The sequence below is a fragment of the Pinus tabuliformis genome, chromosome 8, assembly GCF_031772625.1.
Source record: "Pinus tabuliformis cultivar Carrire ecotype Pingquan chromosome 8, CPIR1, whole genome shotgun sequence".
Classification (NCBI taxonomy): domain Eukaryota; kingdom Viridiplantae; phylum Streptophyta; class Pinopsida; order Pinales; family Pinaceae; genus Pinus; species Pinus tabuliformis.
The window spans coordinates 1,245,059,152-1,245,076,020 of record NC_142294.1 but is presented as its reverse complement, the minus strand read 5'-3'; the positions used below and the strand labels follow the sequence as shown (position 1 = coordinate 1,245,076,020).

General features: G+C 37.2%; 1 protein-coding gene across 6 annotated transcripts in view; it reads left to right on the top strand.

Annotated features, from left to right (window-relative positions):
* Positions 1–16,869, top strand: part of LOC149239891 (uridine kinase-like protein 4) — a 316,084-nt gene that overhangs the window by 26,178 nt on the left and 273,037 nt on the right. For 4 of the 6 annotated variants that reach the window (XR_016246465.1, XM_089373576.1, XM_089373575.1 and 1 more), the window contains exon 2: positions 9,604–9,749. Coding sequence is in view for 5 of the 6 variants with exons in the window: in XM_089373575.1 (XP_089229701.1) it covers positions 9,604–9,749 (146 nt within the window). In the remaining variant the exon portion in view is untranslated. Of the gene's footprint in view, positions 1–9,348; positions 9,411–9,603; positions 9,750–16,869 lie in introns of all 6 variants that reach the window. The other 2 variants (XM_089373577.1, XM_089373578.1) reach the window with 1 other exon arrangement.

Genomic DNA, 16,869 nt, shown 5'->3' with positions numbered 1-16,869 from the left:
GATTTGTTTTAGGGCTATTTCTTGTCACACGTGCGAAGAAGAGAGGCATCATCTGCTGCAGGAAAGGCCGAGAGTATTACTGTTTGCTGCAAGGAAGGGCCGAGGTTGGTAAGTTCACTCTAGAAGCCGAGTCAAGGAGAAGACATTGCAACCATCAAGCCGAAGTGTAGAAGGAAGTCTCCCCATTCAAGCGAAGTGGTAACAAGGTGCTGCAACTAGGGTTTCTGAAATAAGGTCGAGAATTGTAGTGCTGAAGCAAGGAACCGAAACACTTCAAGATAGCCAAGAAGGAGGAAGAAACAAGGAGTTTGACTATTGTTGACTCAAGGAAGAAGAGGAAGCTTTGTGTCTTGGTCTTGGAGAGGAAAATAGGTCAAGGGTCTTGGTCTTGGTATTCGTCAATTGAAGTCTCTATAAGAAGAAGAATCCATTTGGGTTTTCCTCTCAAGTGGGAGAGGTTTTAACCCTCGCTAATCGCCTACATTCTGTGCCTCTTGTCTCATTATTGTTTATGCATTGGTAACTGTTTGATGAAGAAGAGCACAATAATAATCTAAGTAAAGAAAATAACCCAATCTAAGAAGTAAAAAGTATTCACAAACAATTATCTCTAGAAGAGAAATCTCCTATTTGCTATGCCCTAGATTACTCAACATGGTATCAGAGCTAAGGTGAAAAAATTGAGGAAGGGCATCCTATCAATGGACACTCAAGGATCAAATCTTGAGGAAGGCATCAAAGCAAATCTAGAAGATCATCTTGAAGTCAAGATCTACAAAAGAAGTATCAAAAACCCTATATCAAAGAAGAAGTCTACACTAGAAAGAAGTCTTGGAATCCTCAAGCCATCTCAAGAGACCTCAAAGACCCTTTTCAAGTTGAAGGACTTATACATCAAGTTCCTTTCTAGAAAAGCAAAACCAAGAACATTGTCATCAAGATTCTAAGGCGATCTCCCTCTCATTGAAGCAAGGTCCTTACCATTGAAGACATCATCAAGAAGTCATCATTGATCTTCATCAACAAAGACATCACCATCAAAGGATCCAAAGAGATCTCCCTCTCTGTGGGATCAAGGATCATTCTTGAAGAAAACTATCTTCCTCAAGGAGAAGTTTTCTATCCTCTATATCATCATCAACATCAAGGAAGCAACAAGAAGGAGCATCCTATCAAGTAAGTATATTTATGTCCACATCTGAATATGTCAAAATGTCTTTTTGCAAGGAAAGCAACAAATTGGTTGGGGGTTCAAACTATCTTGCATGGAAGAAGAGGACAAATCTGAATCTCATTGAAAATGAGGCTATGGAACATGTCAAAGGATCTTTCACCAAATCAATGAAAGAAGATGCTCAAGCACTTGCAAAGTTTATGAAAGGGGAAGTGAGGGCTCAAAGGATTCTTATAGAATCCATCAAGGATCCCCTCATTCCATATGTATCTAAACTCGACACTTCAAAAGAAATATATGATAAATTGGTAGAGTTATTTTCCATAAGCATTGCAAGAGAAGTTATTTCTTTAAGGCAAGAAATCTACAAGCTGAAGATATCAAAAGAAGAAGGGATAGCCTCATACTTCATGAGGATATCTGAAATAAGGGATCAACTTCAAGATCTGGGTAAATAATGTCTGACAAGGAGATGGCCATTGTAGTACTAAATGCACTACCGGAGGAGTGGGGTAACTTAACTTCAAGTATTTATGGGAAGAAAGAGGCTACTCTATTCCAGGATCTATGGTCTCTATGCAAAATTGAAGAAACCAGAATGAAGCCAAAGATTGATGTGGGATCAAGTGAGAAAAATCAAGCATATGCCACAATGACAAAGAGAAAAGGAAAATTTGGAAAGTTTGGTCCCTCGAAAAAGAAGAAGAACATGGCTAAGATTCAATGCTATGGATGTCAAGAATATGGGCATTATAAAAGAGATTGTGATAAGCTCAAGAAGGACAATAACAAAAGAGGAAGAGAAGAAGCCCATATCATCGAAGAAGTGGAGGAAGCTGAAAAGAAGAAATCCAAGAAAGAGGAAGTAAGAGATCTCTACTATGACTGAGATAGTCTTCCTCACCTAAGTTCTTTTCAAGTTCCTATTCTCAAATTTTCTGTTGTAAGATATGGCTATCATGATTCATTAAGAAAAATGATGGGATGCATCATGACATCATAGAAGCATTGAAAGCAAGAGCTCGTGACATCATCATAGAGAAGCATGAAAGATGGTTGAAATTGAAGTCCATGGCAGTCAGCTATGAAGGATATAGCTCTTGGTGACCTCATTAAAAGCATAAGTGGCACTTACTGGAAAAAGGGAAAAAGTCATCTAGGACAAGGCTCATCATACATCAAAAGGAAACATCTACTGGACAGGGCTACTCAAGATCCTCAAAATTCTTTGATGGAATCTTCATTGGAAGGTTCACCGATCTGGAGGGGAAGCAAATGTTTCATCAGGAATTCCAACTTGTGGAATTCATGGGATGATGGTATGATATCAAAAGAGGTGAAGCAAATCAAGGAATTGAAGTTTTTTTTTTCAATCAAGGAAATTGCTGAAAGGAAGTCTAAGATGACCTGAAGGAAAATGAGGTATGTATGCTTGTATTTGATATTTTAGAGTCATGTCATATGGTTGCAGGTAACATGGATAAATGCTCTATCTCGAGAGCATGATCAAAAGAAAGGATCTCCTCCTTTGAAAGGATGCAGGAAGGCATAGGTCACACATTGTCTGGATGAAATCAACATAATATGTCCTCATATGGAATATGAGGTGGTTGACAAATTGGAAGAACTATGACTGGAAGTTCCTAGAAGGAAATGTGTGAAGAGAGAAAGGAAGAGATCATGAAATATGCAACTATGGAAAAGGCAATCAACATCTGAGGACTGAGAGATTTGACTAGGATATCTCCATGAAAGATATGAAGACTTTGATGAAGTCTGAAAAAGAAAGAGACCCTTGACAGTACACATCTTTTAGAAATGTGTCAATGTGTATGCAGGATGCTAATGCGAACTAGAAGATGTCATTATGAAAGACCATCACAAAGGTAATTTTGATTTAATATTCATTCCTTTATTTTTGAATGATATCTGGATGGGCTTATGCAGGGTTGCCAAGGGAAGATCTACGAAGATCTTCCACCCATGATGTCATGTAATAGGGCGAAAGATCCTCAAGGAAACATGGCATGAAGAAGGCAACAGGGCATGAAGAAAGGCCAGATATGAACTGATGGATCACTTTCTGATGAAAGGAATAATGACATGACTGACTCATGGATGGAAGTGATGGATGGTCTGTGCCCTATGAAGAAGTCCCAAAACATGAAGACTCCTGAATAAAGAAAAGTTCCGGACATCGTGAGGAGGATTTCTTCAAGCAGTTGGTTATCCCCATCATCTCCACCTAAGGAGTTGTTGTAGGTCCCTAGCTAAGAGGGATCCTGAAAAACAAGTTTCTAACTTGGTAGAAACTTGGAAGCAAATTCCTAAGCCAAGAGGAACTTTAGGTACATTCCTTCTGTAGGAATGAGTATATTCCTTCATTGGAATAGGTATGTCCTCCCTAAGTTGAGAGGGAGAGATAAACACATCATTCTTGTCTTCACTTGGGAAGACAGAATGGAGGATTGGGTAAACATCTGGCATTCGATGCTCTTTGAGGATGAGTTAGGGCATCCAAGATAAGAGTAGTCGTACAGGACAGATATTCTTTGTGGACTGAGAATCCAAGATAGGAATAGTCTTGGTGGAACACACTCTGAGAACTCGGGTAGGGTATGTTTGATGAAGAAGAACACAATAATAATCTAAGTAAAGAAAAGATCCTAATCTAAGAAGTAAAAAGCATTCACAAACAATTATCTCTAGAAGACAAATCTCTTATTTTCTATGCTCTAGATTTCTCAACAGGACTGAGGTACATAATTGAGGTATGGCATGTTCATTTAATAAGAATCTAACATGTATTGTCTTAGGATTTAATGGCTCATATGAATCTAGGTTTGTAGTTTCCATTACATTAAAGATATTTATCTAGAATTGAAAACTCTAAATGGCACATGAAAAACTCTAGTCATATATCACTCATTACTCTACATTTCTAAAGTTTGTAAGTAATCTAGGGCATAGAATAAACCCTAGTGTTGATTGAAGAAGGAGATAAATTGATAGATCTAGGGTTTGTACTTGGAAACCCTAGGATCCCATCCTCCATTGTTGCAAATTAACATCATACTTTTAGTATTGCATGTTTTGTTTGGTTGTACTTGTCTATGAACATTGCAGGCATAAAAATTATGGCTAAATTTAGAAGGAACACTTCAATAAAGGAAACCCTACAACGTTTGTAAAAAGAGCAACTCCAAGTATGTCTAAAACTATAAGATCTACAACAAAACTTCTTCATTAAACTATTTTTGAAATTTTGCATTACATTACTATCATCTCTATGTCAAGGGTTATGAATCTAAAAGATTCTTGTTAGGTTGATTAATCATTAGATTGAATCTACCCTTGTTATACTATCATTTGATCCTTCTTGTGAAACCCTAACCTCTAGGGTTCACTATAAAACCCTAGCCTTTTGTGTTTAGGGTATGTTAACAATATTGTTGAAACCCTAGTCCTCTTAGGGTTGTTAATAAAGTCTAGAGCCAATGATGAATTTCTATGTTTAGGGTTTTGGTATTGTTATGACAAAAACCCTAGTCTTTTAGGGTTTACTGTTGAAGTTATAAACTGCAACCTTAGATCTTGATAAGTTAGGGTTTGCTGTCGAAACCTTAGGGTTTGGTAAATTTGGGTTTATGATCAAATCCCTTCCAATAGTTATAGTAAGATCCTAAGAATAAAACCCTAGGTGTATATTCGTCCGTATGATTGAAACCCTAGTATGAATAAAATTGATTTATACCTAACTTGGATGTATTAATGTTTGTGTCTTGGGTTTACCTAGTAGATATCAATATGAAATGCATTCTAGATATGTATATGCAAGCATGCTAACTTAATTGTTGATGCTCATAGTTTGTAAAAATCTAGGGTTTGTAACAAAACCCTAGTAGAGATTGATATTCTAGGATATGATGATATTGTTTTCAAAATATAGGGTTTGCAACAAACCCTAGTAGAAGTCTGACATGTAAAAGCATATTGTGGAAACCTTAGATGTGTGGTAGGATTGTTATCTGACTGAATTATCTAAGTCTTTGTGTCTCGAAGATGGAGTTTAGGGTTTATGACAAAAAAAGTTGAAGACTAGAATACAAAAGATATGACCCTTGTTGATTATGAAGCTAACTAGGTTTAGGTATTTGATGTCTAAAAGCATGAATGTGTTGATGTTTCCATTGTAATGACATAGTTAACTTCATGCCTCTATATATTTTTTTTGGGTTTACTTGTTATTAAAGTTTTGCAAGTACATAATCTTCAAGATATTGAATATGTTCGTAAGTGAAGATGACTTTATAATATTGGTAAGCATGATAAAGGAAGCTATTAGAATGATGATGATCAAGATGACCTTGATGCCATAAGAATGAATGAAACCTTCTCTGATGTTATGATGCTGTTAATCTCCCTAAGTTGAGAGGGAGCCTGGATAGAAGAAAGGGAATATCTCCCCAGTTGAAAGGGAGGGAATATTAGGACAGGGAATACCTTGAAGTAAGAATGAAACCAAATGAATGAAAGTACTACAGATGAATGAAGTTGCAAACAAAAAACTTGAGAAGTACTGAGGTTGTATTTGGTGCTGTTGAAGAAGTGAAAGAAGAAGGCTTTCGACAAGATGTGTTTGGATAACTTGATGATGATATAAGAAACATCCTAATGATTGAAGACCCCGAAGATTTGTGTTTACCTGAATATGTCTTTAAAGGTTTATTACTGATTGGGGTTGTGATTTTGCAAGATCTCTCCATAAAATGTTGAACATTTGAAGCTTGCTTGATTGGTGGATATATCTGATTTAGTTGATTAGGAGAGATGAAGCATCTTATGTCAAGATGCTTGGGAGGACATCTGGTCGGCCTATGTGTTGATGTCTAGATCCCGAAGTAGGGAAGGTAGTGTTGGTCATGGAGCTTCGACCTTGGATACGCACCTAGATCCCTGGGTTGGTGGTAGAGCTTAAAACCCTGATGGTACCTAGAGTGGCTAAAGCTTGAGTACATCTTAGTCCCACCTGATTAGAGTACCTTGGTCAGGTATCTAATTTGTAGCACTGCGTGTGTTGTAACTCTTCATAGATCATATCATTTTGAGATCATCCTTGTACCCATGTAATTATGAATACCTCCCCAATTAAGAGGGAGTGTTGAAAAATGTAACTAGTGTCGGTCTTCATAATTGTATTTAAAAGTAAAGAAAAATAATTTTTTATTAAAGAAAGATTGACTTATTAAGGCATGGGTTTCATGCTTGGGTCAATGGTCAATAGGACAAGCCTCCATTGTAGGCTTCTAGGATTTTTGTCATTATCATTTTTGGGATCCTTGAGTCAAAAAGTAAATTATTCCATGTATATTCTCCTCCTCCAAAGTCAAATCTTCAAGTTGGCCTCAAAACAGTGTGACGAATCTGACTCAAACAAATTATCAAAGTCAGCCTCAATAAGTTAACAAGTTGGCCTCAAACTGGAGTTTCGAACAACTATAAATACCCAAGTGCATTCGACCTTTTTGTGGTGAGAAGTGAAGCAAGTTTCGGTCTGCAATTCGAATGGAAACAAGAAGGAATGCGAAGGGCTAGATAGGAATAAACTTTGCAAGTGAAGATGGAAGGAGTCTGTCATGATGTTTTACTGTCATTCAAGTCATTACGAAGCCAGTTACAGGGATTGAGGATGCTAGGACGAAATTGCAGTAGTTGCAGGAAATAACTGACTTGGAGGATGGAGGGAGCTTATGTCTTTGGTCTAGTAGTCAAGTTTGTTTCAATCCTATTCAAATCTATAGTGAAAGAGTTTGACTGGGTTTTCCTCTCCTTAGGTGTTTTGCCCTGGCTGAGTGCCTACATTTTGTGTTCTCTTGGTGTCTTTGAAGATTTGGCAATTGTCTTGATGATAAACACGTAATAACAAAAAAGAAGAAATAAAACTATTCACAAGAAATTGTCAAGTATTCGAGAAATCATTTTAATAAGGAGCCCTAACTATTCTGCCCTGATTTCTCAACATGGTTATGTGGACCCAGATAGGGAAGATGATGAAATAAGGCTTGTAATGTGTGGAGGGGAGTGAAAAATGTGAAATAGGAAAATGGGACCACACTACCAAAATCGGGGTTTCCCAAGTAGTGCCCTTCCTGAAGCTATAATCCAATTGGGGAGATCCCTTGGGATTAGGATTGAGGATTAACCCCCCATTTAAGGTGTGGGAACAAAACTACAGTCAAAACCCTTCCTTCTTCCAAGTCACCTAATAATCCATGCCCAAAGTGCCCAAGGAAAGACAAACATAAGCACCCAATTGGACAATGAAAAACATACCTTTAGGATTGGATTGCCCAACTTCAAACATATGCTCTCGACAAATGGCCGAGGGGACACACCATTGGCTCATGACGTGGAGATCAAATGGCACAATATATTGGCTACATTGGTGGCTGTCAGGGGCTGCTGGCTGAAGACAAATCTAAGAGAAAAATTCTCCTATGGGGTCACCCACTTTTGGTGGGTAAGAGGCACAACATTAGGATGTAGAGAAATGAAATTGATTTTGGGCTGAAGTCTTCAAGTAATGGGAATATTATTTTCCCAATGTGGCTTTGGGATCAACGAAATTTTGTGAGGGATGGTTTACCTTGTAAGGGATTGCTTCACACAGAGCTAATAGAAGTTACAAGAATCATTAGTATCCTATTGGCCTAGCAGGATTTGAGCAGAGCCTTCTTCAAATTCATCTGGGATCCAGGAATTAGACTAAGCATGTAGGTTCTAGATTGTATGCAGCAGGAATTGTGTCTGGGACCCAGGAATACAGTTTTGGATTGCTTGGGACAAGCAATCTCAGGAAGGGAGGACTGCAATGTCCCTTTTTGAAAATAGAAGAAAGGAGAAAATTATTTTAATTATTTAGTGTCATTCGAAGGTGATAGTGAGTAATTAAATTAAAAAAAGGAGGGGATTATTAAATGAATTTTGATTCAATTAAGAAATAGAACTTATAAAGTCATTTTATTATTTAAAAAAATGACCCATGGTATTTCAACTACCCATGGTATTTGAATGGGGAAAACTATAAAAAGAAAGAAGAGAGTTCATTCAGGGTTATGATTGAATATTTGATAAACTGATATTGGAGCTCTTGTAGCCTACCGTGTGAGGGGAAACCCTTGAAGAAATCCCAGTTTCGGTGTTGAGATATACACACTGGCTGGGTGGAGGCTGAGTTTATTCTATTCTGAGGGGCCGAATTGCATATTTGTGCTGCTTCAGGGGGCCAAGTTTCAAGGAGATCAGTTGCAAGCAGTTTCAGGAGTCAATTCCCCAGGTTTTGCTGTAGATATTTATGTAGATATCCTCCAGAAATTTCCATTAATAAAATATTGCTGAAATAGTATCAGTTTATTTAATTTCTGGGTTTTATATGGCAAATTTGATTAATTTACTGGTAATTTCTATGGTGTGAAATCGTGCAAATTTTCTGGAGTTTTTGGAATAGAAATGCATGGTATAATTTTCTGAAGCAAACACCCTATTAATTTTAATTAAATATAAAAGGGATTTTACAACAGACCCAAATTATGGAAAACAGTTACATATTGTGGCTTTACTGCAAACATGCGACATATATTTTTCTAATGGAATCATGGTATTAGTTATTTCAATAGTAGAAATTTATTTATTCACTACCAATACCCAAGAGTTAACGGAAGTTTTTATTTTCTTTTGAAAATGAAAAGTTATCCAACTTACCATCCTCGTGGCATTTGGCTTAGTAACTATTGTGCAATAAGTATCTCAGAAAATTTGATAACTTAACCCCAAAACAGATCTTTATATAAAAGTAATAGATCAATGGTAAATTACTCACATGATAAAAACTTGAGACCAATTATTTTTTATCTAGAAATACAAATCCTTTGGAAATGGTTGCTGCTAAAGCTAGTTTGCCTTTTCAATTTGGCAAATAATAGATTCCAATTCATTGAGGTCTAAAGTGATGCACATTTCTATGACCTTGAGATAATTGACACACAACCTTGTTTTAAGCTTGTGTATTTCAAAATAATAGACTTTAAGGTAAGGGGATGATTGGATGTGTATTTTTGTTGATGCATTGCAAACATATTATTTATAACGTTATAAAATGAATGGCCCATGTGCAGTGGTTTTATAAGGCATAATTGGTATTATACTTATAGAAGAGCACAGCACATGAAAAATGGAGGTATCTTCTGACTGATTTTGTTAATTTATTGTGTCTTATGAGTATTTATTGACTTGTGTGAAATTTGAATTTACTAAACTAGAAAGCATTTCTGGACATTTCTTTGGAGGCATTCTTAGTGTTAAACTTAAAGTCTTAATCAATCTTCTTTGCTCTCGATTTTCTCCAATTGTACAATTTTTTTCTGGTGCAGGCCAGCTATAGTTAGGACAATGGCGACTTCAGAGGTTGAAGATGTGATGGAAACTGCTTCTAATGCACATTTTTCTGGATTGCGTTTGGATGAGAATTTTTTGCAAGACAAAGTGAAGGCTTCAAATCGACAACCTTTTGTTATTGGTGAGTGTTCTTGCACGTTTTTCTTTTCCTAAGTAGAAATAAAAAGGAGACTAATGTGGATCTTTCTTGTTCTGTTGTACGAAAAATAATGGATTGGCAAATCCAATGTTACTTGGGAGCGGGAGCGAAAATGGGTGCGGGAGTGACATTTTCAGAAGCTCCCGGTTTGGGAGCGAATCCCGAAGCATTTATATATATATATATATTTTGATACATATATGTCAACAAAAACATGTAGAATGATGAATCAAATATAAAAAACATAAAAAAAAACATAGATTGAACCATATAACAACAATCATATAGAAGTTATAATCTTAATCAACCATGTCCACAAGTTAGTAACATAGTAACATACAACATATTGAGTCTCATGATTGATCAATCTTAAAGTTTCAAGCTTTCAGAATTCAATATATAACATTTATCATCATTGATCACCAAAGTTGTACTTGTAAGCTAAGTGTAACCATTACAACAAATAATATCTAACATGAAATGAAATGTTTTAAAATGAAATGAAATGTAACAACTTTCAACTTTCATGAATCATCATATTCATAATTCATTACTAATGAGTTATAATTGCTAACTTCAAACTTAAATTGTCATATATTGTTTAAAAAATTATCATAATAAATATGAAAGAGTCGGTAGTTATAAAAACTACTAGAAACTAGAAAAGACAAGTAAATCTATTATCTATTTCTTATGCTTGGGCCTCTTGCCACCATGAGAAATGTCTAATTTTTAGTCTTGTTGGAAAATCAGGATCTTTGTCATTAATATCACCCTCTAAGCATTAATATCTAGAGGTATCTTTTTCATTACCTTTGTATCTGTATAGGGATCTTTCAAGTCAAGATTTTGTTTGAGTGATGCGTACATTTTTAGGGGGGTCATGATAGAGGAGTTCAACAACCAATGTCACTAACATCAAGGTACATAGAGGGATTGGTGCTCTTGATTGAATACGAGTTCCATACCCTAATACATGACAAAATTCAATGGAAACATTGCAATCCCCCAATCCTGAAATCCTAAAAAACTGATAAGTCTGCTGGATTTTGAGTGAAATCTAAAATTCTACTTTCTCCATATGAAATCCAATGAGGTCGGAACCACTCTCAAACATCCTGAGTCATTTCATGGTAATGTTAAAAATTTAAGTAAAAAGATGAAAATGAAGATTACTTTTACTTTAAGAATTTAACATTACCATGAATTGCATATCAATACTAGGGCCATAGGCTTGATCATTAAGCTGCCCCACTCAAAACTTATTTGTTTATTTGAAAAAAATTGCATTTGGAACATTACTGCAAAAACATTTATGCAAAAAAAAGCTAAACGCTCCCGAAAAGGAAGGGAGCGCATATTTTTTTTAGGGAGCGCGCTCCCGAGTCGCTCCTGCCCGGAGCGCGAATTGGGAGCGGGATCGAGAGGGGGCGCGCTCCCCCGCAACACTAGGCAAATCCCATTTTCCTCAAAATGGACCTTCCCTGTACTTATTTCAGAGTACAATATTCCAACCTTGTTGTGCGGACTAAAACTTGTTAGGAAGACAAAATTTAAACTGATTCCTAAAAACTTAGCTTACTATTAACTAGTGTTCCATGGGGATGCGTCCCCCCACCTGGGAAACGTGTCCCTGTGCTTCCTTGCACTTCAAGGATGTGGGGACACTTAGGGGACGTTTCCCCACGTCCCCAAAAATAGAAACCCGAGGAAACTCCAAGGGGGACGTTTCCTCCCAAAAAAGGAAACATTTCTTGTGTTTCCAAAAAAATTCGAGGTCAAATCATTAAAAAAAAATCAAATCCCTAATTTTTTTATAAAATATTATAACTATACTATGAATTGATGGGGGGGGGGAAGGGTTTTTTGGGTTATTTCATATTTGGGCATTACCTTGAGCAATTATGCTCATTTGTCATTTGATATGTTCTTATGTTATCTACTTTTCTGTTTCAAACTTCAATTTTAGACTTTAGTTTGTTTTGAATATATGATATATTAGACTTGATTCTATAAAAATTTGAATCTTGATGTATCAGACTTGACTTTTATTTCAATATTTAGTATTCACAGTTGGGACTTCAATAATGTTTAAACTTTTATTTTCATTGTACAGTGTTACAGTTACATCTATGATTGTATCATGCTTTTCGTTTTAAATTTGTTTCAGTTATATGGTTCATTGATTTATCCTTCATGATGTAAGTGTTATATAATGATAATGACAGTTAAAATATAAAATTTTAACGATATATTTAAATTTTTTTAGTATTTTACTAATTTGTTGGGGTCCTTTGTGTTAAAGACCCAGATGTCCCCCCATGTTTCCTAAAAATTGGTGGGGAGCTTTTGCATAGGTTGCTCCTGCGTTTCCCCTCTCCCCTGTCCCCACGTCCCAGAAACTTGATGGAACACTGCTATTAACTATAGAGACAGGGTAGGCAAGACTTGTCTGAGAAAAGGGCAAGGCAGCGCTGCCATGGGTCCCTTTAATCCTCATCTTGGCTGCCCATGTGTCTTTTCCGCTATTCATCTTGTCTTCATCCTGATTTGTGTGCTCTGGTCATGTCTCATTTCGTAATGCATTCCTTCTTCAGAGATTAACTTGGAGCTGTCACAGGCATCAAAAGATCTTATGCAAGCTTTTGCTGGATCAACCCTTTTTTGAACATTTTCCAATTTCACCTCTAGGTTGTCAATCTTGGATCCCATTCTTCTCATCTTTCTATCAGTTTCCCACAGTTTTACCTTCATTTTTTGCAATTGGGTAATTAGTTGAAGCCTCACTTGAATTCTGATTCTTGGTACTGTTTCATATCATCATATTTATCATGAAACCACTCGACTTTCTGTCGTGGGGTTGTGACTTCATTAGCCAAAATAACAGATTGTGTTCAACTTCTTTGCTGAGCCATTTGCCAAGAAAGATTCCTGGTTCCAGGAGGAATGAGGCAGAATGTTTGAACACCAGTTCTTTGGGCTTTCTCTGTGTTATTTCTGTTAGTTTAGTTTTAGTTTTCAGTCCTTTCCTCCTAAATGCTTGCAGAATTCACATGTACTTCACCTCCAATTCATAGTGATTGAGAATTTTATTTGAGGAAGGGTGGTGCTATGGATTAATTCATGAGAGTTTAACCACCCATCCGACACCTTGATTTGAAAAGCTAACTGCCAGAAATTCTGTCTACATCTGATAAATTTTAGTTACTTGAATTTATGAAGCTTTAAAAGGATAGAAGAATGCAACCTTTGCTAACACATATGCTCTGCTATAGCTGCCTTTCCATTCATGATGCCCATGCTTAAAGAAGAGTCCCTAACATAATGCAGCTCATTGATATTTACTTTTATAGATAACTCCATGCTTTTGTGTAATGCATGTAATGCTGCCACATTGTTACTTGTCTTTCCTAGGCCCAATGAAAATTTAGTTCTAATTTTTCCTTCTAGGTCAGTGACGACTCATCTGGTTAGAAATTAGGAGTAAGATAAGATAATTATATTAATCTGACAAATGACCACAAAAGTAGGTCAATGGGACTGCTGAGAACAATGATGTCAACACAAAGTAGGAGTACCAAAATCTCTACTATATCAATAATATCAAAACCAAACTGGCCATTGAATGGGTGGACCCCAAAAATGCGAACTAGAAAAAAACTATTTCAAAAAACTGGTTCACCAAAAAACACATAAATATTCAAATTTTGAGATAAAAACATATATACTCGTGCATCAATATGAATCCAAACCATTATACACAAATATGCAAAGCTTTTCATATACATAGCATGTAAGGGTACATAAAACCAAAATAGCACTGACTGCAGTCCATCTTTGGAACAAAAATACATCAACAAAAAGGCTCTAAATGGCCTATAGAGTCCAAAAAAATTCATGCTACAACAAATAACTACATATCATCAAAATAACTTCCTATTTTGGGATCCTCATCATCAATATCACCCTCTAAGAATTAAAATAAGATCGAAAAGGCTTGTCAAATCAAGATTTTGTTTGAGTGATGAGTACAATTTTACTAGGGTCATGACATAAGAGTTCAACAATCAATGTCACCAACATTCAGGTACGTAGTGTTTGGTGCTCTTGATTAAATGCTAGTTCCATACCTTGATACATCATACATGACAAAATCCAATGGAAATGTTGTAATCCCCCAAGTCTTGAATCCTAAAAATTGTTAAGTCTATGGGATTTTCAATGGGAACTAAAATTCTACTTTCTCCATATGAAATCTGATGAGGTTGGAATCACTTTCAAACATCCTGAGACAATTAATCACAATTCAAAACATTTAACTTTTAAGTTACTAAGGAAAATGTCGCTTTTACCATTAATTACATAGCATTTGTAGGGCACTAGGTTTTGTTAAATTTTCAGATTGTTCAATGTTGTATCAACGACTTTAGCCCAATTTATCTTTTCATTAACAATGCATCCAATTTGTTAGCAGAATAATCAATCGTAAACGTAACTGAAGAAAGAACAATATATGTAGTGATAGAGAAGACAACAACACAACCATAAGAGACAGCAGATTGGTCCAAGACTAGGGAAAACCCCCACTAAGAGGAAACCCTTTCAAATCTTCTTCTTTAGTAGATCGTCATGAAAAGTTTACAGTAGAGAGTACAATGAGCCCAATACATATAATTTGCAGCAGAAAACAATAGATCAGATCTACAGATCTGTGAGAACAACATAGAAACTCAGATCTAACGGATCACTGAAGATAACTAAAGTCGAGAAGCCGAAAACTTAGTCCTGGACTGGGTCGCCCTCATCAACACTGTTTGCGGGCGACTTAAACTTCAGGGTCACTCTCATGAAGACTCCATGCGTGCGACTGTAACTGCACAGTTGCTCTTAGGAGGTCACTGTGCGTGCAACCTCGACCTTGGACTGTAAAAACCCACAGTCGCACCCTTAAGGAGCTGTGCGAGCGACCAGAAGGGCCAAAGTCGCTCTCTGGATGAGCTGTGCCAGTGACCATACTGTCAGAGTCGCTCCCAAGGCTTCCTGGTGCGAGCGACCAGGGACTGAACCCTTCAGAACTCAGAGTCGCTCCCTCTGAACTGTGTCTGAGCGACCAGAGAGCCAAATTCGCTCTCTTGACCACTCTGTGCCTGCGACCATGGACGAAAAACTTTCGATCTGTGACGGCACCCGAGATCCGGATTGACCAAACCTAGAGTGAACCTTATGCCTGTACTTTCGGACCCTATACAAACTTCTGTCGATGAACCTGTGCTAGCCAAAACAAAATAGAAGAACAAAACGTCTCTTGATTAAGTGTGTCCAAATGAGCTTGAGGTCTCTTCCTTTTATAGTTTTTCTTGAGGGTTTACTATGGGTTAAGATTGACCCAAGCAATTACTTGTGGTTAGAGCCGACCAATTCCATAATGTATGCATGAATAAAATAATTCAAAACTTAATTTCTGTTTAACCGAATTAGGTGATCTTTAGGTCGTTTTTGGTCCTCTCGAAAAGAGGAATTTAATGCACATATTATCTTGATCATCTGAGTTGTCCAATGTGGAATTTGACCCTAGTTGCAAAAATTAACACTCCCTCTCAACTAGGAAGAATTCCACCTTTCAATATCTGTCAGTTGATCAACCTGTCAAGACTGTCTCTGCTCAACTCTATCTACTGAAACTTTCTCGGATCTAGAAGAAGAATCGGGGAGCAATAGCTTCCACCCTTATCTAGCAATAGGATAACTCATCATACAGGGGAGTAAACCCTCAACCTTGGAATCTCACAGGGAGCTTTACCCTCAACCCGACATTTCAACGGGGAGCTTTACCCTCAACCCGAAATCTTATTGCCTATTGATCTTCCCAGCAATGACTCTCAGAAGTCATGTGGTAGAACACCTACACCATAATTGTCTTGGGTTGTACACCGGGCACCCCAAGCACACTCTCAACTCGTTGGCCAAATGAGGAGTAAAATTCCCAACAAGCCCTGCTTGTGGGTATGATGCCAACTAGGGTATACTCTACAAAGACCAGATAGGGGAGTAAAACCCTCAACCCTATGGGTAACAAGTAGGGGAGTGCCCTATTGTCCAGAGTTCCCTCAACCCTAGGAGCCCTTTTCCCTCAATTCCTCACCCTGGGAGCTCAAACAGGGGGGAAGAGTTGGCTCAGTGTTCTTGATCAGCGTTGCCCCTTATCCGGAGGGGACACATCCATCAGTCCAAGCTGCTCTCTGAAGACCAAGAACTTTCTCTTGGGTAATGCCTTTGTGAGAATATCTGCAATCTGTTCATCTGTCGATATGTGATGGAGCTTGACAACTCCTCTCTGTATCATGTCTCGAATGAAGTGATATCGAATCTCAATATGCTTGGACTTGTCATGAAACACAGGATTTTCTGCCAAACGGATCCCACTTTTGTTGTCATAGTATATCACTGTAGTATCCAGGACCTATTCAAGTAGCTATCCGAAGAGCTTTCTTAACCAAACTGCTTCACAGATAGCCATGCTAGCAACAATTTATTCTACTTCGACTGTGCTCAATGCTACAGAGTTTTGTTTCCTGCTCATTCAGGATATCATGGCAGATCCAAGGCTAAAGCAACATCCAAATGTACTCTTTCTATCGATAATGTTTCCAGCCCAATCAACATCAGTGTATCCATGAAGTTGAACATTTCCTGTAGAATATCTCAGGCCAAGTGTAATCAACCCATGCAAGTATCTCAATATGTGTTTGGTAGCTATCCAATGTGTGTGGTGAGGCTGGGTCATGAATTGACTCAAAGTGTTTTCTGCAGAGCATATGTCTGGACGGGTGTTCACAAGGAACATTAGAGCAATAATTAGTTGTCTGTACTGAGATGGATTTTCTAAGTCTGGTCCTGCAACATCTCCACATAATTTCTTGAAGTTCATTTCCATTGGAGTGACCATAGATTTACATTCAGTCATTTTAAATCTTCCCAACAACTTTAAAATGTATTTTCCTTATGAAAGAAAAATCTCACCAGACTTTTGCCACACTTCAAGACCCAAAAAGTAGTGCATAAGACCAAGGTCTTTCATTTCAAATTCAGAGGCTAGCTTCCT